At 46.1% G+C, this 25561-nt stretch overlaps 1 protein-coding gene across 5 annotated transcripts in view; it reads right to left on the bottom strand.

Moving 5' to 3' along the window:
* Positions 1 to 25561, bottom strand: part of ORY (Occludin-Related Y) — a 52773-nt gene that overhangs the window by 14945 nt on the left and 12267 nt on the right. For 2 of the 5 annotated variants that reach the window (XM_033381330.1, XM_033381328.1), the window contains exons 3-4: positions 18095 to 18718; positions 17725 to 18041 (exon numbers count right to left, since the gene is read on the bottom strand). In XM_033381330.1, coding sequence (XP_033237221.1) covers positions 17725 to 18041; positions 18095 to 18718 — 941 coding nt within the window. Of the gene's footprint in view, positions 1 to 17621; positions 17669 to 17724; positions 18042 to 18094; positions 18719 to 25561 lie in introns of those variants that run through there. The other 3 variants (XM_033381332.1, XM_033381333.1, XM_033381331.1) reach the window with 3 other exon arrangements.

Below are 25561 nucleotides of genomic sequence, written 5' to 3'. Positions count from 1 at the left end.
TCTTTACTCCTACTAATTCTCACTCTTTTTTTTTCAGATCGTTCCAACCACAGCTTTCCTGCTCCTTCTCCTTTTTTTTTTTTTTTAAATCTAAGTGCGCCATTCCGTCACCCTGCGTGCTGACGAGTCTCGTGCGTGTCCTGCGCGGCACCCTTCCCCCGTCTCTAAGTGCACCAGTCCGTCACCCTGCGTGCTGACGAGTCTCGTGCGTGTCCTGCGCGGCACCCTTCCCCGTGTCCTGCGTGGCACTCCTCCCCGTGTCCTGCGTGGCACTTTTAGGGTGACCCCTTCTATCCATTCCCCCCTCACCCCTGCGTCTCTCGCTCCTCGGGCTGGGGTTTCAGGTCCCGTATGTGGGCCGTTCTCTTCTTCCTGTCGCCCTCCTTTCTTAGGTGGCAGATAACGGGGGATATAAAGTCCTCTATCTGGTATGGCCCATCGTACCTTGGTGCCAGCTTCGCGGCGAATCCCTCCGCCGCATTGGACAGGTGGTGCTGTTTGGCCCATACGATTTCTCCCACTTTGGGTCTCCACGGTCTTCTTCTCAGGTTGTAGTGCCTGGCCTGATCCTGGGCTGCCCTTTCCAAGTTTCGTCGTACCAACTGAAATAGCTCTTTTAACTTCTTCGCATTTTCATCCGGCGTTTCTGTGCCCTGCCCCGTGCCTACCGTCTCCTCGTCATATAGGGCCTTTGGCAGCCGGGGTTCCCTTCCTTGCACCACGAACGCCGGTGAATATCCAGTTGCATCCGACACTCCCGAATTCATGGCCAGCATTAGCTCCGGCCATTTTTCGTCCCAACACCTTTGATCGCCCTCGGTGAACTGAGCGATCATGGTCTTTATTGTTCTGTTTGTTCGCTCTGTCGGGTTTTCTTGCGGCGTGTATGGCGCCGTGAACTGGTGGCGGACTCCTAGCTGCTCCAGAAATCGTTTAAATGCCCTGCCCGCAAACTGCACCCCATTGTCTGTAATGAAGACTTTGGGTGCCCCAAACCGGGCTATTATGCGTTCTCGACAGGCCTTTATTAGTGCCTCGGCTGTGGCCTTCCTCAGCGGCACCAACTCGGTCCATTTTGAGAATCGATCCACTAGCACCAGCAGCATCGAGTTCCCATGCTTCGATCTCGGCAGAGGACCCACGAAGTCCGCGCATACCGTTGCCCATGGCTCTTCCGGTACCTGTGTCAACATCTCCCCTGCCGCTTGTAGCTGACTTGGCTTAAAACGCAAACACAGTTCGCACTTCCGCACGTAGGCCCTCACGTCTCTGTACATCCCCGGCCAGTAATACCTTGCCGCCACCCGTGCCGCGGTTCTCCTTCCGCCGGCGTGGCCTGCCTCCGGGTTATCGTGGCTCTCCTTTAAAACCCTTTCTCGGGCATATTTCGGCACACACAACTTCCACGAGGCGACTTCTTCGCTCCCGGCCCGGTGCGGAATGTGCCGGTACAGGTTCCCCCCCTTCTCCACATAGTCGGGGTACTTTGGGGCTTCTTTCCTGACCTTCTCTGCCATGCCTTCTAACCACTTGCAGGGCGGCTCGCCCACTGGCGGTGTTCCCTCCACATTTCTTATTCGACGGCCTCGCTCCTCCACCGGCTGTCGGGAGAGTGCGTCGGCTACCACGTTGAGCTGTCCTTTCCTGTATGCGATTTCAAAGTCGTACTGCTGCAACTCTAATGCCCATCTCGCCACTCTTCCCGACGGACTCTCTATGCTATTTAACCATTTCAGAGCCATATGGTCCGTGACCACCTTGAAGCGATACCCTTCCAAGTATGGCCTCAACCGGCGTATGGCCCACACAATGGCCAGACATTCTTTCTCCGTCGCCGAATAGTTCCTTTCGGGTCCGTTTAGCGTCCTGCTAGCATACGATATTACCCGCTCTCCCCTTTCCGTCTCCTGAGTGAGAATCGCGCCCAGCCCATAATCACTGGCGTCTGTCTGCAGGATGAATTTCTTCGAGAAGTCGGGGCACGCCAGCACGGGGTCCGCCACTAGCCTTCTCTTCACCTCCTCGAACGCTTCCTGCCGTTCCCGGGTCCAGACCCATTCTGTCTTCTTCTTGAGGAGCCCGGTGAGAGGCTGCACTAGGGTGGCGAAGTCGGGCACGAACCTCCGGTACCACGAGGCCACTCCCAAGTACTGCCTTAGCTCCTTGACATTGGTCGGCGGCTTCAGTTCGGCGATGGCTGCGACTTTCTCGGGGTCCGTACATATCCCTTCGCCGGTTACCTTGTGGCCCAGATACCGCAGCTCTTTCCTGAAGAATTCGCACTTGTCCGCATTCAGCCGCAGGTTGGCCAAGCGGAGCCGTCGAAACACCTCTTTCAGGTTTCTTCGGTGTTCTTCTTCCGTTCGCCCGATGACCACTATGTCATCCTGGTACGCGAATGCGTGCGGCATCATCTCGGGCCTTATCACTTGGTCTAATGCCCGTTGAAAGGTGGCCGACGCGGAGTGTAACCCAAACGGCATCACCTTCCATTGGTATAGCCCCTTGCCGGGCACCGTGAACGCCGTGATCGGCCGGCTGCTCTCGGCCAGGGGGATCTGCCAATATCCATCCTTCAGATCCAGGCTACTTATGAACTTTGCTTCCCGCAGCTGATCGAGTATGTAATCGATCCTGGGCATTGGGTATGCGTCCTTTACTGATCTCGCGTTCACTTGACGAAAGTCCACGCACAATCTCCACTTGCCATTCTTCTTCTTCACCATCACTATAGGCGAACTGTAGGGGCTCTTTGACGGCTCTATGCATCCCTTTTCTAGCAGTTCGTCCACTTTCTGGTTAATCTCGGCCTGCATTTTGGGGTTCTTTGGGTAATACCTTTGTTTAATCGGTTGCGGGTCACTCATGGTGATTGTATGCACCGCCACATTAGACACCCCCTCGATCTTGGCAAACGCCTCCAACTCTCGGGCCAAGAAGTCCTCCACTGGCTCTTCCCTCGCCCCCTCATTCCCGTTTGTGCTTTCCGCCACCTCTCGGGCGGCCGTTCTTAGGGTCGTGTCCGTCTTGTTGGCGTATTCCGGTCCTGTCTCTCCAGCTTCGGCCTTCGCCACTGACAGTCTTTCCTCCTGTCCTCCTCGTTCCCGATCTTGGGCAGGGATCACCACCCTGTGTCCTGCACAGGTCACCACTGCCCCGACCGCGCGGAGGAAATCCCATCCCAACACTAACTCGTCGATCACACCCGGCAATACGAGTAGCACTATTGGGATCTCCTTGTTCCCAAAGCCTACCTTCGTTTCGATCTGGTGCGTGATCTCCTGGCTATGGCCATCTGCCAACCTCACCCTTTTCTTTGCCGCCACCTCCCGGCCTTCACCCTTCAGTCGGTCCGCCAGCTCGCGGCTCACGAAACTGCTGGTGGCTCCTGTATCCACCGTGGCTTGCAGCTCCACGCCCGCGACCTCCACTACTGCGGATACCTGCTCCTCCTCGCAGATCAGCCTGCCGACTAGGCTTGAGGGACCGTTTCTTGCGACCCTGGCACGGCCCTCCGCGGCGTGGGTCGCGGGGCGTTTCCCGTCTTCCTGCAGCACTGCCACGCCGAGATGCCTACTTTTCCGCATCTCCAGCAGTAGGTGAGCGGTCGACCGTTGCACTCCCGGCTCCAATGATCCGCGCTCCCACACCTTCGGCACGCCTGGGCCGGATTCTTGACATATCCGTCCTCGATATTGCCGTTGGTCGGTGTCGGCAAGCGGCCATGCGCTCCCCTTTCCTCCCGTGCTGCATCCTCCAGCGGGCCGTCTTTGCATCGTCGACATGCCGTCGTGTCGGCCGGCTTGTGGAAGGGATTCGCTGCCCGGGCTTTCACGGTGGGATTCTCCCGTTGGAACTCTAGGCGGTCCCTTTCCAGCGCCTCGAACTCGTCTGCCAGTTCCATCATGGTGTCGAGATCCTTGCACCGGTGTGGTCTCATATACGCTCTCAAGTCGGGCATGCTATTCTCCCGAATCAACTCCGTTTGCTCCTCTTGGGGACATTTCAGGGGTCGCATAAGTGTCTGCATCTCTACCATGTATTCTTTGAACGGTTCGCCCCACTTCTGCTTCCGCATCCTCACTTCCTGCAGCAACTTCTCAAAGTATCCCCGAGGCAGAAAGTAAGCCTGGAAGCTGGAAGAGAACTCTTTCCACGTTCTCCACTGCCGATTGTTCGCCGCGAACCACATCAACGCCCGCCCTTTTAGCAGCTCCGGCATCGCCCTGGGGATCAGATCCGGATCCAGACCGTATGTCTCTGCGGACCACTCGACCTGCTCCAAGAACTCGAGAGGCTTCGTCGTACCGTCGAACCGGAACGACCACTCTCTCACCTGTTTCGCCACTCTAGCGTAGTCCAGGTGTGCTGGCCGTGTGGTGGCTGGTTCGACCCTCTCCCTCTCGGCTTCTCGGCTTCGATCCCTTCCTGGGTGACGGGGCCTGCTGGGCGTTCCTGTGTGTGAGCGTTCTGGTATGGGCACTGAGAGACTCGCTATCAACTCTCTTTGTATATCGACGGGGGACCTCCACAGCGCAGCCGCGGCTGCGCCGGGTGGGGGCGCCAGGTGCTCGTACGCGGCTTGTTTATCGTCCGCCCGGGGTGTCGGCGAGGACCTGTTCGCCCGACACTCCCACACCTCTATCAGATCGGCCCACTCTGCCTCATCCTCGTGTTCCCTCATCCATTCCTTAAAGGTTCTTCTCATTTCGTCCACGGTACCCTCCAACCGCACGCCGAAGGCGTGGCCGCATTGGACAAGCTCCTCCTTTCTCAACCGATGGATCCATTGTCCCTTCCCCATTCTCTCGTCTATACTCTCCCTCCCTTTGTCCTATTATTTGTCGTTGTAGGCCCCACGTTGGGCGCCAGTTGTAACGAACCTGCTTTTTGGGCTCGCTTGAGTTTGCTGGGCTCGCTCAGCGGTCGGCAGATTCGCAGCAACGTATTTTTATTGTTGCCCCCAACGACAAATGATAAGACTTTCCTTTTAGTTTGATTTTCGCTTTATTCGCAATTCTATTAGGACTTAGGGCTAGGTGTTACAGTTTCTCTTAATTATCAATCTCCACCACGCGGGGGCTCTCGTCGGGTGTGGCAGCGTCGAGGCTATTGATTGGGGCAAGTTGACCTCCGCTATTGCTTTGGCCCGCCACTCGAATCCGCACTCCACGTCTCGCACTCCCCTCCTAGCTTCCGCCGGCTTACGGGGATCTTCACTTAACTTAGACTTACTCTGGGGGGGCAGGCGGGGCCTGTCTGCCTGCTGCTACACTTCACTACACTTCTTTGTTTCGTACCGAGTATCACTCCTGCGTTTCGACCGGGTCTCAACGTGCGCGCGCGCTTACTTATCTGCGTGAAAAGAGACCCGCTTTGACGCCGCCGCCTCCATTTATAGCCCCTTGCCAGGCCCCGGCTCGGCGTTGGTAGTTTTCCATCGCCGTCTCCTGGTTTCCACGGCCTTCGTAACGGGGCCTGGCCGGCGGCGTGATCCCGTGCCCTTATTTGGTCATGCGCCAAATTACTGCTGGCCCGATCCCGCCGTTTCCTTTGCCTCTCTTGTGTCTCTCTCTCCGAGAGCAGGGCACTTCCCCTCTCGAGGCCCTTGGCCTCTTCGCCGCGTCCGGATAACCGGGGGCATCTGGCCTGACCTTCGCCTTATCCGGCCGGCCGTCAGCTTTTATCCGACTGTGCTTTTGGTCGCACTCGGCCTGTGGGAACCATGGTTCCTCACAATATTCTTGAGTTGTGAGTTGCTGCGGAGACGGCACCTTTACATTTATACCCGATACTTAGTCAGTATGGCTACATTAAACGATAAAGAGTGCGTGCGAGAGAGACAGAAAATCAGTCAGAACGTGTCGACGGGCGCTGCGTGCCACTGCAAATTGATTTGTTACTTTTGGCTATAATAATAATCCGATCTGATTCGGGTTCGGCAAGATTCGGCAATCTGGTAGATACGGTCATTCTCTATGATCATACGTTTTTGGTTTTCTCGTATCTTCAATATTGTGGAGCCCTCAGATTTTCGTCGTTTGCCGGGGCGGAAGGAGGTGTGGCGAAATTTTGAAACAAACGGATACCAAATTTTGGTTGCTCTAGCTCTTATAGTCTAATGTTTTGCGCTAAGCAAAGCCGGCTATGATACGTGTGTGTTAGAGAAATATAGGGCGAGAAAAAATTAAATTGTTTTCTTGATGCTAGCTATAATAATGATACGATCCAATTCAGATTCTGCAGTCTAGAAGATATGGTCAATCTCTGTGATTGTGCGTCTTTCGTTTTAGTCTTTAATATTGTGGATGCCACAGATTTTCGCCCTCTATGGGTGCGGAAGTGGGGGGCAAAGTTTTGAAATATACTTGTAGCAGTGACATATCACAGAAGTCTGGATCCAAAACATCGTTATTCTAGCTCTTATAGTCTTTGAGCACTACGCGCTCAAGGGGACGGACGGACGGACAGACAGACATTGCTCAATCGACTCGGCTATTGATGCTGATCAAGAATATATATACTTTATGGGGTCGGAAACGATTCCTTCTGGACGTTACACACAGCCAATTTGTACCACAAATCTAATGTACCCCAATACTCATTTTAAGTATCAGGTATAATTACTAAATACGGGAAAGTACGAGAGTATTAGTAATTGGTGGATATAATGTAAAGGGAATCAAAGACCGAGCAGGCACAACGGTATATAGTTTCAAGTTGGTATATAAAATAAGTAAATTGGTTATTTGAAAAACATCGATTTCCGCAAACATCGACGGCTAGTTCTCAAAGAAAAAAAGTGCTACAGCCAAAAATTTAAAAATTGTACCACACCCTCTTCCGCCTATGCATGTGTATGGTCAGTGCATCTATAGATGCTTGTATGTTACGAACCTTTGTTTTCTTCGGGGCAAGGCCGGCTAGCCAGTCATCCCAGGGCTGGGTACTTCCCAAGCCCTCAGGTCGCACAATATACCAACTAATTGGACATCTCGAACAAATTCAAACAACAAAAGTAACAGACAAAAAAACAAACTGCAAACGGACTCGACAAACAACATTACAGTAACTTCTTTCAACACAGACGTGGACCAGGTCGAGGTGTCGATGTTTTTACCTCTAACGTATCCACCCCACCTGAGATCCGAATCACGACGTTCTGGATCGCCCTGCCATGTGCAGCAGCCTTACCCTCTCGTGGCTGTGGCTCCTCTTCCCCCCATATGAAACGCTTAGAAATTCATTTTCTTCTTTATAATTTTCACTTCAATCCCCTGCTTCTACACGTTATATTGGACGTTGACATGCAATGACTGCATCTAACAAGAGGCGATGCAATTACTGCACCGTCAAGTGGCCCGTGTGACACCAGCAGAAGGCTGTTACGCGCGGATCCCAGGCAAAACGCAGCCCTCCTCCCGCCCAACCGACCGAGGGGCGCTGCCGCATGACGCGCGGTGCGTAGCCGAACCAAACGCGAGCATGCAAGAAAGATAGATATTAGACTAACCTTCGAGGAAAATTAGCACTAAACTTATTAAGAAATTAAGCATGCAATAAAATACAAAATACAAATACCACTACAATTACTAATTACTAGAAAGGTGTGTAAGGATTAGTAATTTAATAAGAGGAAGAGAATTAGTGGAGGATATAATATGGTACAGGGAATTATAGTCCGAGCATAAGACCCTAAACGGTTCATGCAAGGAATAATTCGATCTACAAAGTGGAAGGAACAACGGTATAAAGTTTCTAGTCAGTCTAATAGGAATCGTGAAGTTTATGCGGCTCAACAGATCAGGGCTGTCTATGTCACCCCTGATCAAGTTGTGCATAAATATCACACCAAGCATTTTTCTACGGTTAACTAAGGATGGGAGGTTTACTAATAATAGTCTACTAGAGTAAGATGGGAGTCTTACACCCGCATCCCAGTTAAGACCCCGCAGAGCAAAGAGTAAAAAGTTTTTCTGTACTGATTCTATACGGTCCTGGTGTACTTTGTACTGAGGGCACCATACACAGGAGCCGTATTCTAAGATCGGACGAACAAGCGAGGTATAGAGAGTCTTTGTTATATAGGGGTCGTCAAATTCCTTTGACCACCTCTTTATAAACCCAAGCACGCCCATGGCCTTATTTACCATGGTAGAAATGTGTTCGGAAAACTTTAACTTGGGATCTAACATAACACCCAGATCATCCACCAGGGTAATTCTCTCAAGAGAACCCCCAAATAGGGTGTAGGGAGCCAACAAAGGGTTAGAACGATGAAATGTCATAACTTTGCATTTCGAGGCATTAAGGTGTAACAAGTTTGCACAACACCATGACTGAAAGCTATTGAGATCGGATTGCAAGCGAGAATGAAATGAAATGTCCTTGTACTGGACACAGAGTTTAACATCATCCGCATACATAAGTACTCGAGAGTATGTTATTACTGAAGGCAAGTCATTAATAAAGAGTGTGAAGAGTAAGGGGCCTAGATGGCTGCCCTGTGGTACTCCCGAAGAAACCTTTACTGGTAAAGAGAGGGAGTTTTTGAAGAGGACTCTTTGAGACCTAGAACAAAGATAGCTAGAAATCCATCTCAGGAGGTTGGGCGGAAACCCTAAAAGGTCAAGTTTATGTGCTAAAAGGGAATGGTTTACAGAGTCGAATGCTTTACTAAAGTCGGTGTAAATAACATCCGTCTGTAAGTTACCTTGAAAGCCTTTAATAATGAAAGAGGTAAACTCTAACAAGTTCGTGGTGGTTGATCGCCGCCTTATAAATCCATGCTGAGTTGGAGATATAAGTGACTTGCAGAGATGTTGCAAGTGCGGAGTTAAAACCTTCTCAAACAATTTGGGAATAGCGGATAACTTTGCTATACCTCTATAATTTTTTACATCAGACTTACTACCTTTTTTATGGAGAGGAATTATAAACGATTCCTTCCAGATTGGGGGGAAGCAAGATGAATCAATGGACATGGTGAATAGTTTAAGCAATGGTCCACACAGAGCCTCGGCGCAGTACCTGAGTACACAACCTGGAACCCCGTCTGGACCCGGTGAAAACACCGGCTTAACTAGTCGAAGATCTTGAAGTAGGGAATACTCATTCAACAAGGGACTGAAAATGCCGTTCGACCTCGGTAATCCGTATGGGTACGGTTGACCAGAGTAGCGTTCCTCAGAATAGGTAGTTTGAAAAAACTGGGCAAAAAGATCGGCAATTGCCTGATCATTATTTGCCGACGTATTACAAAATGATAGCGAGGATGGGTGTGCGGACGTTCTACGCTTACTGTTTACGAAGCAGTAAAACTGTTTAGGGTCCTGAGAAAAACGTATCCTGCAACGAGATAGGTAGTTCTTATAGCATTGAGCATTAAGAACTGAAAAGTTTGACCGAGCTATTACATAACGAGAGTGAGAAGTAGGAGAACCCACTTCTTGAAATTTTTTATAAAGTCTGGATTTTAAGTTTTTTAGACTGGATAACTCTTTGGTAAACCAAGGGGGTTTTCCAGATCTAATCGGACAAGAAAGCGGGACACAAGAATCAAAAAATGTGCCAAGAGCATTGTAAAAAATGTTTGTGGCTTTTGTGACATCAGTGCACAAGTACAAAGCGGACCAATCAAAATCCCTAATTAGGTTATTAAGCTTCGCAAACTCGGCTTTACGAAAGCAGCGGACACGTTCAGGTAGTCTACTCGACCGATCCAATACAGTTGGTCCTATGTCTAGCGACACCTCGAAAGTAGGGTGGTAGGCGTCTTCAGGTATAGTGAGCGGAAGGGCTCGGGTTAACAACACTATGGTCGGATCCGATACAAAGCATAGATCAAGCAATCGACCCAAGGAATTTTTCACATGATTGACTTGAGACAGGGACAGGTCAAGCAAGCTGTCAACAAAGTCATGTCGTGACATGGGCACTAGGATACTAGACTCGTTTACCGAAGACCAAACAGTTCCTGGCAAGTTGAAGTCACCAAGAACTATCATACGATCTTTATCAGATAGCGAGGAAGCAACAGCGGTTAAAGCGGACAAGTGCTGCTCATAAATTGAAATATCCGAAGAAGGTGGGATATACGAGCAAGTAATGAATATAGCGAAAGCGGGAAGAATCAGTTTTACACACAGGAATTCCAGTTCCTGTTGAACTTGGACTGTGAAGTGTTCTGACGTGAAGTAAGAGTCCACTGCAATTAGAACTCCTCCTGCACGTCGAGACGAACGGTCCTTTCTAAAAGTTGTGTACCGCCCTGCCAAAACCTCGGAACTAAGAATGTCCGGCTTTAACCAGGTTTCAGTAAACACAATAACGTGGGAGTCAAATGCAACACTATCCCGGAAAAGAATGCTGAGCTTACTACGCAAGCCTCTTACATTCTGATAGGTTACTAAAAGAGAAGTTAGTTTTTTGGAAAGGTTATCATCGCTACACTAAGCCTGCCTATTCATTCTCCCTTCATCTTATCATTACGGGCGGTTAATAAATAAATAGATAAATAGAAATAATTAATGTAATAAATATAAATAAATTACATATAGATATAATATGGGCGGACTTAACTTAGGGGATTAACATATACTGGTTATGAATTAGTGGACTGTATAATTGTTTATATCTTGAGCTTATTTATTTTATTGATTATTTAATATTGGTGGTTATTTTACAAGTATATTACAAGAACAGCGGGGGATCGTTTCTGCGGCGGTACAAAGTATGCGTGCGGGCGGTTTCGTCTAGAAATTTCTACTGACTCAACTCCGCGAAAAGAAGTCGAGCTAAAAGGGAATTGGAAGATCAGGGGATGCGACGGTCCAATGCCAAACGGTACACATCGTTGTGTGCGTGTGCAGCTGCGGGCTTGGCTATGCGTGTGAGAACATTACAGTTATGTTTTGGACACGAGCAAAACAACAACACAGCTATGCGCGTAAAAATAGTTACTTAGGCGGTGTACTACAATCATGAGCGTGTCAATCGCAATATACATGAACATTGAATTAAAAACTACGAGGCTCATTTCTCACCATACCGGCCCCCCTGAACGACTGTTCAGAACAAGGGAAGCACAGCAAGTTTGGTAATAGGCCTCTTGTACACTCCTCGGGCGGTTTTGACGGTGACCACTCGAACCCTCTCGTCTTGGCCAGGATGAACTTCGGTTATTCGCCCAAGCAGCCACTTGCTAGGCGGTTGATTTGGCTCCTTCAGTACCACAAGAGTGTCCACGGTTATGTCGTTGGACTCCTGCTGCCATTTCGTGCGAGGTTGCAAGGAAGTTAGGTATTCCAGATTCCAACGTTTCCAGAATCCTTGAACCTTGGCTTGCAGTTGTCTCCAACGCTGCAGTCTGTTAATGTTGACGTCTAACAAGGACGGCTCCGGCACCGACATGTGAGGTTGACCTGTAAGAAAATGAGCGGGGGTAAGGGGATCCAAGCTGTGATCGCTTGGCGCGCACAGTGGGCGAGGGTTGAGTAACCCTTCAATCTGAGTTAAAATTGTTGAATATTCCTCGAAGGTTAACGCACTGCTACCAATTACTCGGCGAAGGTGGAGTTTGATAGATCGTACGCCTGTTTCCCAAAGACCTCCAAAGTGCGGGGCAGATGGCGGAATGAAGTGCCAGTTGATGTCCTGACTCGTCAGAAAATTAGCAATTTCCTCGTCTTGACTTTGAGATACAGCCATCCGTTGCATCTCCGTTAGTTCGTTTCTGGCTCCATGGAATGTTGTGCCATTGTCCGAGTACAAGTCGGATATAGGGCCACGTCGAGACCAAAAACGTTTGAAAGCGGCAATAAATGCAGGAGTCGTCAAATCACTGACGAGCTCGATATGAATTGCTTTGGTGGACAGACAAACAAAGATGGCAAACCAAGCTTTGCCAAACTTCGGTGTCCGAGCTGCTGATGTCTTGATGGTAACTGGTCCAGCGTAATCCAATCCAGAATGTAGAAAGCAGCGGGTGGGCTGAACGCGAAAGGCGGGAAGATCAGCCATGAGTTGTGTACTCGTTCCTTTGCGCTGGAGGAAGCATATCTTGCAGTTGAATACAATTTTGCGGACTATGTTACGGGCTCCCAGGATCCAATACTTCTGTCTCAACGTGTGAAACATAAATTCGACTCCAGCGTGTAACGATGTGACGTGCTGGTGTCTAGCTATTAAAACAGCGACTGGTGATTCCTTTGGAAGAAGGATGGGATGTTTTGCGTCATAGGTTGTCATCGAATTTCCAATGCGTCCTCCCACGCGCAGAATTCCTTGGTCGTCAACAAATGGAGTGTAGTGAATCAACTTGGATTTTTGAGAAAGGGCTTGTCCAGTGCTCAGCTGTCTGTACTCCACTTGGAAGAACTCCATCTGGACATGTTTGATTACCCTAGAGCGGGCATATTGAAGCTCCCATAACGATAAAAATGATGACAGGCGGTCCTTGCAACGAAGACGATGTACGAACCGAAAGCAATAGCTAAGTGTCCGCAAGAGATGTGACCAGGAGGAAGCTTTGTTGATCATACAGTTAAGATCATTTCCTTCATTGGAAATGTGTAGATTAGCTTGACCTTTACTTCCATCCGCTCAGCGTCCTCAGTCGACAGTGCGAACTTGGCCTTAGCAGGTGGCCAAGTGCGATGTGATTGGGAAAGCCACGGTGGTCCATTCCACCACAGTTGATGTTCTACCAGATCCTTTGGTAGAAGTCCGCGTGATGCACAGTCCGCGGGATTGTCCTCAGTGCGAATGTGTTGCCAGCAGCTACGTGGGCAAGCTTCTAGAATCTCAGCCGTGCGATTACAAACATAAGTGTTCCAAGTCCGTGGGGGTGATGAGAGCCAATGTAGTACAATTTCGGAGTCTGACCAACACGAAGTACTGGAAATAGGAATAGTTAGAGTTTGCTTAACCAGAGACATAAATTTCGACAGAAGATGGGCGGCATTCAACTCGAGCCGTGGGATGGAGATAGGTTTGATGGGTGCCACCCGGGTTTTTGCGGCGATCAGTGTTACAGCGTAGTCATTATTGACTCTCACGCGACTGTAGATGACAGCGGCGTATGCATGAGATGACGCATCGGCGAATCCATGCAGCTCCGTTGCTTGAAGTGGCGAGGATAGATAGCGGGGTATGCGAACCTTTAGAAATACAGTTGTGGGGGCAAGCAACCCCAGTGGATCGTAGATCTTGGCAAGCTCGGACAGCAAATTCCGTTTTGTCAGAACCCCTGTGGCGTCGGGAATGGTCAACTTGAAGGAAAGCTCGTCCACAGCCGGGTTCCAGCGTATTCCAAGAACCTTGACATATTGAGTTGGGCTATTTCCCTCTAGGGCTTCAAGTGGATACTCACAAATGTCCTGTCAGCGATTTGAGTAGTGACCAACAGTTTGAACTCCATTTTCGAAGTTTAAATTGAGCTTGGCTCAATAGCAAAATTAATTCATCTTTGAGTGCAATGAGATCGTCGATACTATCGCAACCAGTAGGGATATCATCCACGTACGCGTCTCGTACAAGCACAGCAGCAGCCTTCGGATACAAATCGGCATGATCTTGCGCGATCTGCTTGAGAACTCGAACAGCCAAGAACGGCGAAGACGCTAAACCATACGTCACGGTCAGCAATCGATAATGATCGAGTGTAGCAGTCTCCTCCTTCCGCCAGACAATCCGTTGGTAATGCGTGTGATCTTCTGAAACCAGGATGCCTCTAAACATTTTCTCAATGTTCGTACAAAACACATAGCGATGCTGACGGAAACGTAGACATACTCCAAGTAAATCCCTTTGAATAGGTGGTCCGATGTGTAGTCGTGAATTAAGTGAAGATCCATTTCAGTCCTCCCCAGAGCCATCGAAAACAACTCGGCATTTCGTGGTGGTGCTATCTGGTTTAAATACTGCGTGGTGTGCTAAGTAATTGTGATTGGCGGGACCGTTTTCTACGGTAGTAGAAGGAATCACCTCCATGTGTCCTCGTTGTATATAATCCTCCATAAACTTGACATACTGTTGTTTGAGCGCAGGAAATTTTCGTAGTGCTTGTGGCAGTGTGGACCCCATCGGAGGGGCAGATTCCTTGAACGGGTATTGGACGATGTACACGCCATCGTTTCTGCGGGCGTGCGTATGAACGAAGTGTTGCTCAGCGGGATCACTAGCATCAATGGTAGCGTCACTTGGTTGAACTCGTTCCATGTCCATGAACGATCGAACCAAAGTTTCCAGATCCTCGTGCGCGTGATGTGCTAGTGCGTGGTTGTGAGCATCACTACTGAGATGGTAGCTGCCTGTAATGACCCAACCAAAATTAGTGTGAAGTGCAATAGGATATTCAGAACCAAACTCTTTGCGTTGTCCAGTGTAAAGGTTCCAAAGCTGATCAGCTCCTAAGATCACGTCGATTTCGCCTGGTTTACCAAATGTAGGGTCCGCTAAGGGTAGATCACGAATTCTTTTCCACATCGGTGTGTTAGACTCGATCCTCTGGGCCGGAATCGAGGAGGTTAAAGTGTTCATAATCAGACCTGTTACCACCACTGAGGCCGAGCTTGTGCGGGAGAGCAGCGTGAATGTGGCGCGACCTCTAGTAACCCCAGCAGGATTTGCGCCTAGACCAACTACTGGTATACGAGCGTGGGTGCGCGGCAAACCAATTCGTTGAATAAATGATTCGGCGACCATCGTTATAGTCGAACCAGTATCCAACAGTATCCTGCAGGTGGTCCCGTTGCCCCAGGAGTCGACTATAGTGGCCAAAATCGTTGGCAATATGGCCTGACTCTTGGCCACGAATTTCCTCTCCAATGTATGATGGCTGACCACGGCAGGATCAGCGTCAGCAGGGAAACTGGACGAGCGGACGGGTGAGTCAGCGGAGTTATTGACATCAGCGGAAGCCGTGACAGAGCGTATATCCTCTGGATGAACAAGAGTGTGGCTTCAGCTTACACAGACGGCACGTGTTTGTGGAATTACACTCCTTGACTTGATGAGATCGGCTTAGACAATTGAAGCACAAATGACCATCCCTTGCGAACTTGCGGCGGTCCACAACATCCAGAGCCTTGAATTGAGTGCACGCATAAAGACTGTGTTGCTCGTGACAATATACACAATCACGAGCAGACGTATTTGGCACGTCCACATGATGAGAAATTGCACGACGTTTATTCAGCACCGTGTGTGTATCCTGGATTAGCTTTGGATCTTGACAAGACTCAAGTGCATCGCAACGGGCGAAGACAAAGCCGAACAGGTCATTTATGGTCACATTTTCCTTGCACGATTCACAGGAGGTGGCCCACGCTTCCTTGCATTCCGGGTCTAACTTTAAGAGCAAGATATAGATTAGCCACACATCGCGGCTGTCGCAGCTCAGCGCATGTAGACCACGTATACTTTCGTCAGCGGTGTCGACTATCTTACGCAACTCGGCGATGTTTGAACCCTTTTGCGGTTGGCAACGAAAGAAAGTTTTGAATGAACGAACGAGCAATCAGTGACTTCTTGTTGTAGCGATTTTCGAGCCTCTCCCATGCGTCCTGGTAATTGGAATCCGATACGGGAATATGTTTTATCAGAGACAACGCTTCACCATCCAGATAGGATTTCAAATAATGAAACTTTTGGCACTTGGACAGACTACTCTTCTTGTCGACTGAGCCTAAGAACAAGTCACTAAACTGACACCAATCCTCGTATCTGCCCGAAAACGTCGGAATGCGTATTTTCTCGAACTGCAGCTCTGTGGTTCCCGATGAGTCCCGAATCCTCTCCAGAAGTTGAGTTTGTCCCTCAAATAAGCGTTCCACAGTGGTCGATAGCAGTAGATTTGAGTTGTCGTGCTCATTCTCGTGACTGCTCCGGTCACGTATGGCTTCAGTGAAGATACTATGCGCACTAAAGAACCTTTTCTCATATTCGGGGATGTCCAAATCCGGATCCACGTATTCATCTTCATCATTATATTGGACCAGCTCTTCAGACAGCTCCATAAAGCGGTTGAAAGTTGCAACAAGTCGGTCCAACTTGTGCTCTAATGTTTGCACAGAAGTACATGACTGTACAAACTCTTGAGCCTCCGCAGCCACGCGAGTTAATTGGGATTTGCAGGCCCCACGTTGCTGAATTAGACGATGCACTAGGGCCTTCATGGCAAACAGCGGGTAACGGTATCACTCAATATGTATATAAATAAGCTCAAACGCGGAGATCCGGCTCGAAGAACCAAAATTTGCTATGGTTATGAATTAGGGGACTGTATAATCGTTTATATCTTGAGCTTATTTATTTTATTGATTATTTAATATTGGTGGTTATTTTACAAGTATATTACAAGAACAGCGGGGGGATCGTTTCTGCGGCGGTACAAAGTATGCGTGCGGGCGGTTTCGTCTAGAAATTTCTACTGACTCAACTCCGCGAAAAGAAGTCGAGCTAAAAGGGAATTGGAAGATCAGGGGATGCGACGGTCCAATGCCAAACGGTACACATCGTTGTGTGCGTGTGCAGCTGCGGGCTTGGCTATGCGTGTGAGAACATTACAGCTATGTTTTGGACACGAGCAAAACAACAACACAGCTATGCGCGTAAAAATAGTTACTTAGGCGGTGTACTACAATCATGAGCGTGTAAATAGGTCAATCGCAATATACATGAACATTGAATTAAAAACTACGAGGCTCATTTCTCACCATATACATATAAATGGAGACGTCTAACAAAAATAAATAATGGGAGTAAATAAGTTAATTGATGCTTTTTTCCTCTCTCTAAATGAGCGAGGGACCCGCACTGCGTGGCCAGGATAGTTCCTTCGAGACCAGCAAAACCAAGCCAGGATGGCGGAGCTGTGTCCTATTCCCTATGGATTTGCCAACAAAAAGAATAAATTTGGGGTTTCTTTACTCCCCCTTTGGAGCGGACTCACTCTTGTGCTTTTTGGGTCTACTTTCCGTCCCGCTGGTCAGCTCTAAAGTTCTTGGTGTTTCACTGATCTTGATCCCCTGGAATCACAGATTTATTTATTTTCTATCGGGTGATGGCCACTACTCCATCCTCATCCCACTCACTTTTTCTTTGAAAACTAACAAAAATCACTAGATCACTATGTCCGGCGCGCATGCTCCTCCGTTGCGGGAATTTCTTTCTCTGAACCCCTTCTTGGCTTAGCTGCTCTGTTTAATGCTCCCGGGCCGCTGATCCCCATCGCTCTCTCTTCTATCGCCCTTGAACTAGGTTCAAGGGCATGGCCTGATACGGGCTGCTAGCGGCTCTCTTTTCTTTGGGGTATGGGTGAGTGGGCTTCGGGACTCCGTTATGGGATGAGATCGGAAATCTTCTCTCATAACGGCTCCGGAGGGCGCGCGGAACTCTCACTCTCCAGGACCAGGTGGCGCCACTCTTGCTAACCTTTTCCCCTTAAATTTTGGCCTTGCCACTATGTTCGAACTTCCTTCCTCCTCACCGCTTCTATGGGGTATCACCTATCGATATCTTCGCATGCAACATGTATTTACTCTTGCACCCGAAAAAAATATCATAACTATTCGAAATATCGATACATGCCATTGTCTTAAAGATCTAGTTCCGCGTACTAGCTCGACATGGAACTAGAGATCGGAATTGATTAAAGCTGGAACTTCTACATCAATAGTTTTATACTTTTAAACTTTACAGAATTACTTCAAAACATTTTACCTTGATAATTTTCAATGCGTTCGTGCAGAGTTTCCATTTCTTGTGCCATTTCGTCCCGTTCTTTCTCCGCCTTCGATTTGAGAATATAAGCTTCATCTAATTTAACGTTTAATTTGTTTATATCTAAGTTTAATGAACTAATCATATTGGCTTTCAACATCATATCATGCTTAAAATCTGCCATTGTGTTACTTAGCTTGATGATGTCACTTCTAAGGCTGTCACGTTCGCGCTGTAGTGTTTCCTTAATTCTGCGAATATCGTCTGTACGGCCATTTGCATTTAGAACATCTTTTTCCAATGAATTAATATTGTTTCTGCAAAAAATTAAATTATTGATAAATACAAATTGAAGAATAGAAATAAATACTTGTGCCGCAAAATTTCACTATTGAACATCATAACCTTTCGATTTAATTTATATAATCGTGTTGTTGCGTTATTTTGATCTTCAATTGATTTCTTTAACTTGCTAGTCAACTGTGTAACAGTATTTGATTTTTCTTTTTCTATTAGCCTTAGTTGCTTAATCATTTCCTCGTTATTTTTTTGGTTTTTTGTCAAATCGGCAATGTCTTCCTCGTATTTGTGCATTGTCTTATTCAATGCGTTAACCTCGCTTCTGTACTTATCCAAACGTACTCTTTGACGCTCATAATCCGAAATCTTTTTACTTAATTTGCGCATGGTCTCAGCTAAGTCCCTATTTGTTATATCTAGTTTTAACATAGTCTTACCATGAGCGTCTTTTTGCTCTTCCATTGTCTTCATTAGAGCTCGCAACTTAGACTCGACATTCAGGCGTTCTCCTTCAGCAAATTTGGCACGGGAAGCCATTTTACTCATAGCATCTTCATTGTTCCGAATGATATACTCCAAATTTTCGGAGTAATAGCGGTTAGTAGCTAAACGCTTTTCAAGATCAATAACTTCTCCCGCCAAACGATCGCGTTCGCGGAGTATTATGTTCTTGTATTTGGCCAGGTGTCCGAATCTTGAATTAATTAGATAATTAATATTAAAAATTATATACATGCAGGCTTCTGATTTACTTTTAAACACATAAATTAACATTAACATTAACACATATTAATGCTCCCGTTTTTTTCATTTTTCTCGCCGAAATAAAAAGTAAACGGCTTTTTATACAACAAAAAGAATCTTTAATGCAAAAGGGGGAAAAAAACGATTTAGCTTGTCCCTTCTTTATTAATATTATTTTTTTTAATCTAACCTCAAATTTTGCTCGAAAATAATTGGTCTGGATAAAAGCCCGTTTTCGTGCTAAGAGCTCATTTATTATACCCGATACTCAAAATGAGTATTGGGGTAGTTTAGATTTGTGGTAAAAGTGGATGTGTGTAACGTCCAGAAGGAATCGTTTCCGACCCCATAAAGTATATACATATATTCTTGATCAGCATCAATAGCCGAGTCGATTGAGCAATGTCTGTCTGTCCGTCTGTCCGTCCCCTTCAGCGCCTAGTGCTCAAAGACTATAAGAGCTAGAGTAAAGTTGTTTTAGATCCAGACTTATGTGATATGTCAATGCTACAAATATATTTCAAAGCTTTGCCCCGCCCACTTCCGCACCCACAGAGGACGAAAATCTGTGGCATCCACAAATTCAAAGATACGAGAAAACTGAAAACGCAGAATCGTAAAAGATGACTATATCTTCCAGAGTGCAAAATCTGAACCACATCGTATAATTATTATGGCCAGAATCAAGAAAACAATTTCATTCTTTCTCGCTCTGTCTCTCTCTAACACACAGGTTTCATGGTCGGTTTTGCCAATTGCAAAATATGAGTTCAAGGATCTCAGAACCCATAAGAGCTAGAGCAACCAAATTTGGTATCCACACTCCTGTGATATCGGACCCTGACCGTTTTGTTTCAAAATTTCGCCACACCCCTTTCCGCCCCCGCAGAGGACGAAAATCTGCGATATCCACAAATCTCAGAGACTATTAACCCTAGAGTAACCAAATTTGGTATCCGCACTCCTGTTAGGTCTCACTATAAAACGTATATCACAAAATTTCGCCGCACCTCCCTCCGCCCCCACAAAAGACGAAAATCTGTTGCATCCACAATACTGCAGATTCGAGAAAACTAAGAACGCAGAATCATAGATAATGACCATATCTATCTGCTGAATCTGGATGAGATCAGATAACTTTTTTAGCAAAAAGGAACAAATCAATTTGCAGTCGCTACGCAGCGCCAGACGTCACGTTCTGACTGATTTTCTGTCTCTCTCGCACGCACTCTTTGGCGTGTCGTTTAATATTCGCGGCGTCTGCCGGAGGAGAGCCATACTGACTAAGTATCGGGTGTAAATGTAGAGTTGCGGTGTCCGCAGCAACTCACAACATTCCCCCTCGTTTTTCTATCGAAACTTTGGCGAGTAATATTATAAATTGATATGATATTATAAATACACCTGTGTTGCATCTAAAATGTCTTTAGCTTCTTAAATAGCACACTTTCTGCCACCGTTTAGCTTGAAAACAAATAATTGAAAAAATAAGGCTTTTTTATCAAGTTGAATTTTTACGAATCTGCCATAATAAAATGAAACTGGAGCACCTCAAAAGGAAAGCGAAACGTTTTGGCTGAAAACGTAAAACGCAATAGTAAGTGAAAACCGGAGCCTGCTGGTAAATAAGATTTCTGATTAACACCCAAAGGGAAGTGCTTCCAAATCCTAGCTTCCTAGATCGCTTCGTGAAGATGTTGCAAAGACTCAATCCCCAAGATCTACGCGTTGGACGCAGCGGCCGAGGGACGTCCTTTTGATAATCGATTTGAGAAGGACGTTACCTGTGAGATCGAAGTACTCGACGACGAGCTGGAGCCGGCTCAAGAAGACAACTCATCAACTCGACATGATGCGGAAAGCTCGGATACAAACTTAAGGGGAAAAAATCCTACAATACATATATAATAAATGTAGGGATCCTTGGTGGGCTCCCTACAAGTGAGTAAGAATCCGCTCCAGAAACTCCATCAAATATACGCCACACGTCGTTGTATTATTTTTATTTTAATAAATGGTTACAAATAGGTTTCTTAGCATAGTTCTTTTCGCACGTCTGCTCGCTTCTGCAGTCGAACTCTTACTTACTATCGATATATCTTCCTCTACCCTTGACTATCCCTAGCGATAGATCGATACTCATTAAAGGGCTGCCAACCCTACATTCGGCCGTCCTGACTCATCATTCGACCCGAATGATTGAGACCACATCTTCATATACTCTGCCACCGTATTGGTCTTCAAAGGCCCTTCACCATCACCCACTTTCTCAACAATGTACCGTCCATGTCTTAGTTTACGCGTTACAATATAAGGACCCAAGAATCTTCCCTTTAGCTTCAATCCGGTTCCAAATTGGGTACGCTTAATAGCTACCATATCATTAACTTGGTACTCTTTTTCTGGTTTCCGGGACTTGTTGAACGACTTGCAATTTTCATTTTGTATCTGCACTATGTTATCTCTGGCTATCTTGCGAATTTCTTCTTTCTCCTGCTGCAGCTCTAAAATATACTCTTCCTCTACAAGCTTTTCTAAGTCACTGTCATACTTTGTCCTCATTTTTATGCCTGTCAAAATCTTAAATGGGGATATCTTGGTACTTCTCGGAGGAGTGGAGTTTATAAACGATTGTACCCTACCCACATGCTTGTACCAGGCTTTCGGATCTTCTGCGCAAAGCTTTGTTAACATAGTAGTAACGACCTTATTAATTCGCTCTACCTGTCCATTACCACGCGGCACTCCTGTCGCTATCAGCAAATATTGGATATCCTGTTCCTTACAATATTCCTCGAAAACATTAGCAGTAAATGCAGTGCCTCTATCCGTGATCACACGCTTCGGGTTTCCAAAAACTTCGCCCTGTTTCTGCAACCTATCAACCACGTCATCAGCGCCTGTACTCTTTGTTGGATAAAGCCAGACAAATTTAGAAAAAGCGTCGACAACTACTAGGACGTGGTTATACTGTTTCTTAGTCAACTCCATCGGTCCAATATGGTCAATATGATACGTTTGCAAAGGCTCATCAGATTTGTCAATTACATTCAAATACCTTTCTTTCTTTCCACATTTTGCGTCGCTCACAATGCACTCCACACACGACTTAACAATCCTATCCACTTTCCCTAACAACTCTGGAATAAAGTATTCGCGCTGCACTAAATCGATAGTTCTTTTGACACCAAAATGACCCTGACGATGAGCAATCATTATGATTTCGCTTTCCATCCCAGATGGTATTACGATCAACTCTTTAACTGGATCCTTGTGCAAAATGTCATACTTCAAATAAAAGTCGTCGTAAGAACCCGACTCTAGCACCTTACAAATTGCTGATATCCAAATATCCTGACGTTGAGCCTGCTTTATTCGATGTCTCAGTGAATCTTCCAACAACAAACAATGCACTCTACTCAATGCATAGACGTGTTTCATCTTTGTCCCTGAATTTCATAATCGAAGTCCTGAAAAAAAATGGCCCAACGAGATACCTTAACTGGAACATCTTGTTTCCTCATCGTTAACGCAAAAGCATTACAGTCAGTATTAATTTTTATCTTTCTCCCAAGCAAATACACTCTCCACTTCTTTAAAGCCTGCACTATAGCGAGTACTTCAAGCTCGTATGAAGGATACTTTTCTTCAGCTGGGGTTGTCTTACGACTCATATATTCTACCGGGTGGAAACATTGATCCTCTGAGTCCATTTGCAAAAGTATAGCTCCATACCCATACATACTTGCATCGCAGTGAACTTCAGTTTTACCCTTCTGATTAAACAACTTTAAAACAGGAGAACAGGATAAATAAACTTTCAACTGATTGAATGATGCCAACTCTTCTTCACCCATTTTGAAAGAAACATCCTTTTTCATCAAGTTTGTCAGTGGTCTGGCCACGACAGCAAAATCCTTAACAAATCTACGGAAATAGGAAGTTAGGCCCAAATAGCGTTGAACTTGTTTCCTGTCTCTCGGAATTGGAAAATTTTCAACTGCCGAAGTTTTATCTTGAGATGGTCTTATCGTTGAATTCTCTATTATGCAACCCAAAAAATTAACCTTGCGCTGTAACACTTGCGATTTCTCCCATTTTATGCGTAATCCTGAAATCTCTGCGATACTCAACACCGTCTTTAATTTTTCAAGTCCTTCTTGCACATCCTTTGATGGAATAATAATATCGTCCATATACAAAATCAAAATACCGTCATCTATCAATGGTCTGAAAACAGCATATATGTACCTCATAAATACTGGAGGGGAGTTAGTCATCCCAAATGGTACATAATTAAATTCATACTGTCCACTCTGTGTGACAAAAGAGGTATATTTACGAGAATCCTCATGTACTGGCACGTGAAAAAACCCATTACACAAGTCCAACGTAGTGAAAACACGTCCATCCTGAAGCTTGAGTAAAACATCGTCGATTAACGCCATTGGAAAATTGTCACGAATTATCTTTTCATTAAGTTTTTTATAATCACAAAAAAGTCTTTTTGAGCCATCCTTCTTGGCGACAAGCACTACAGGGGACGAGTATTCAGAAACACTATGGCGAATTATTCCCTCCTGTAACCAATCCCTGACCTGCTTATCGACTTTCTCATTGTCCACGTAAGGTAGGCGTCTAGGTCTTTGACGGACCGGTACTTCATCTGACAACATTATCTTCATTTCAACAGGGCTGTTTTCTGGTTTTACGGGCTTATAATTTTCTACCAATCCTGCTATTATTGACCTCACCCCACGGTTCAAATGCGACAGGTCTATTCCTCGTGAAAACTCTTCAATAATATTGCTCGACAGTATCTGATGGAACCTCTTTTCAATTCATCAATTGCGCTCCCTGAAGCCGGAGGCCTGCTCACTTGAGTATCACTATATTTAATGAACTCTAGATTGCGGCTTCCTTTAGTGAAACTACTGCTAACATACTCCTTTTCCGGTGGAACTTCAACCTCCCCTTGACGGATGTCATTTATTGAATGAAAGAAAAGACCTTTCTTCCCTATGCTTGCACTGACAAAATCAAGAACATCACTTCCAATTACACCTTCGTACAGGGTATCATCGTCACGGACTACATGGAAACACATTTCCAAAGGAACGTCATCCAACTTAGTAACAACATTAAATGAACCCAACGTATATATTTTCTTGCCTCCTATTCCGATCAATTCTTTTATATCGTTTTTCAACGCAACTGGGAAAATCTTTCTGTAGACTTTCTCGCTCATGGTACAAATATCGCTGCCAGAATCAAACAATGCAGTGATATCTTCATTACCGATTTCAACATTCTTAAAAGCCCGATTAAAACTGGTCTGCGAAAATTGCTGGACATTTGAAATTTTCTTCTCTGTTGCCATTCGTGAACCTTTTGCCTCGCATTGATTTGCCTTGTGACCTAGTTGATTGCAATTAAAACATTTGACGGCACTTTCCTTGCAATACTTTGCAATATGATTACTACCTCCACATTTGAAACAACGCCTTTCATCCTTGATTTTTACCGAACTATTCTCAAACTTTGGGTTTGCCTTTAGCGTACTTCCTTGATTTGCACTGATCTTTTCATAAATCTTAATTTGCTCACAAAAATCTTTAAAATTGTTTGCTTGGTACAGACAGCTTTTGTTTTGCTTGGAGTCTGGAATGCCCTCAATAATATATTCAATAATACTTTCTTCATCTAGCTGGGATTGACTTGCCAAGGTACACATGCTATAAAAATATTCAATTAAAGTCTCTTTATGGGTCTTCTTTCTATTTTCTAATAGCTTATGAACTTGCTTTGCCGTTAACTTCTCACTAAATTCACTTTTTAGTGCTTCCTTCAGAGAATTCCAATCATTAATGCCTGATTGACTGCTCAAAAATAATTTCGCTGCACCTTTCACTAATGTCCTGCCATATATAAACTTTTGCAAATCATTCCAATTCACTGTTAAGGCATTAAGTTCAAAATCACGTAGCCAGTTATCAACATCCGGAGAACCATTGCCCGTAAATGCTGAAAGGGATTCTTCGATGTCTCTTAATGTGAACGCCATGTTTACTGAACTACCAACTGCTGCTTCTCCTACCGAATTTAAAATTGGCGCGTCTTCTGTCTGTTCGTCCCCAGTTATATTGATCGTTTCTTCGTATACAGATTCTTCGTTTTCGTCTTGATCTCCCGTAAAACTGATTTAACACCTGAATGCTGCAGATGTAGCTCTTTCAATTTTTCCTTCAACTCTGCTGCGGTTAGGTCTAAGATTTCTTCGCGTTGCATATTACAATTAGCTAAAATATAGTTTACGTTAAATCCGCTTCCTAAAATTTGCAACACCTTAAATCTATTCTGTATATTCAATACTTGCGTATACAGACATCAGGTGTGAGAATCGTCTTTTCCAATACACGCAGATAAACGATGCGTTCTTCTTCTCTGTCTTCTTCACGTCGTTGTCGTTCGCAGGGTATACAAGCCGCACGTGGCCGTGCGAAGTACCACTGTTGTTGTTTCGTCGTTTCTGCTTTCCTCTTTTCTGCACGCTCGCAATCTGAACGTCTCTTCAGTCCTCTTTGCTCCGTACTTTCGTCGTTGGCTTTTCACTCTTTCCCGTTTGCCTTGCTCTTCTGACGAAAACGAATAGTGTCGTTTTGCGTCCTCTTTCCTCGTCGTTTTCGGGTCTGCGTCGTTTTGTAGCCTCGTCGTTTTGTAGCCTCGTCGTTTTGTAGCTCTGTAGCTCTTCGCCGTTAGCTACCTCTGCTCTCTGAACTTTGACGAAAACGAA

This window comes from Drosophila pseudoobscura, chromosome 5, assembly GCF_009870125.1.
Source record: "Drosophila pseudoobscura strain MV-25-SWS-2005 chromosome 5, UCI_Dpse_MV25, whole genome shotgun sequence".
NCBI classification, from domain to species: domain Eukaryota; kingdom Metazoa; phylum Arthropoda; class Insecta; order Diptera; family Drosophilidae; genus Drosophila; species Drosophila pseudoobscura.
This window is presented reverse-complemented; position numbering and strand designations above follow the sequence as displayed.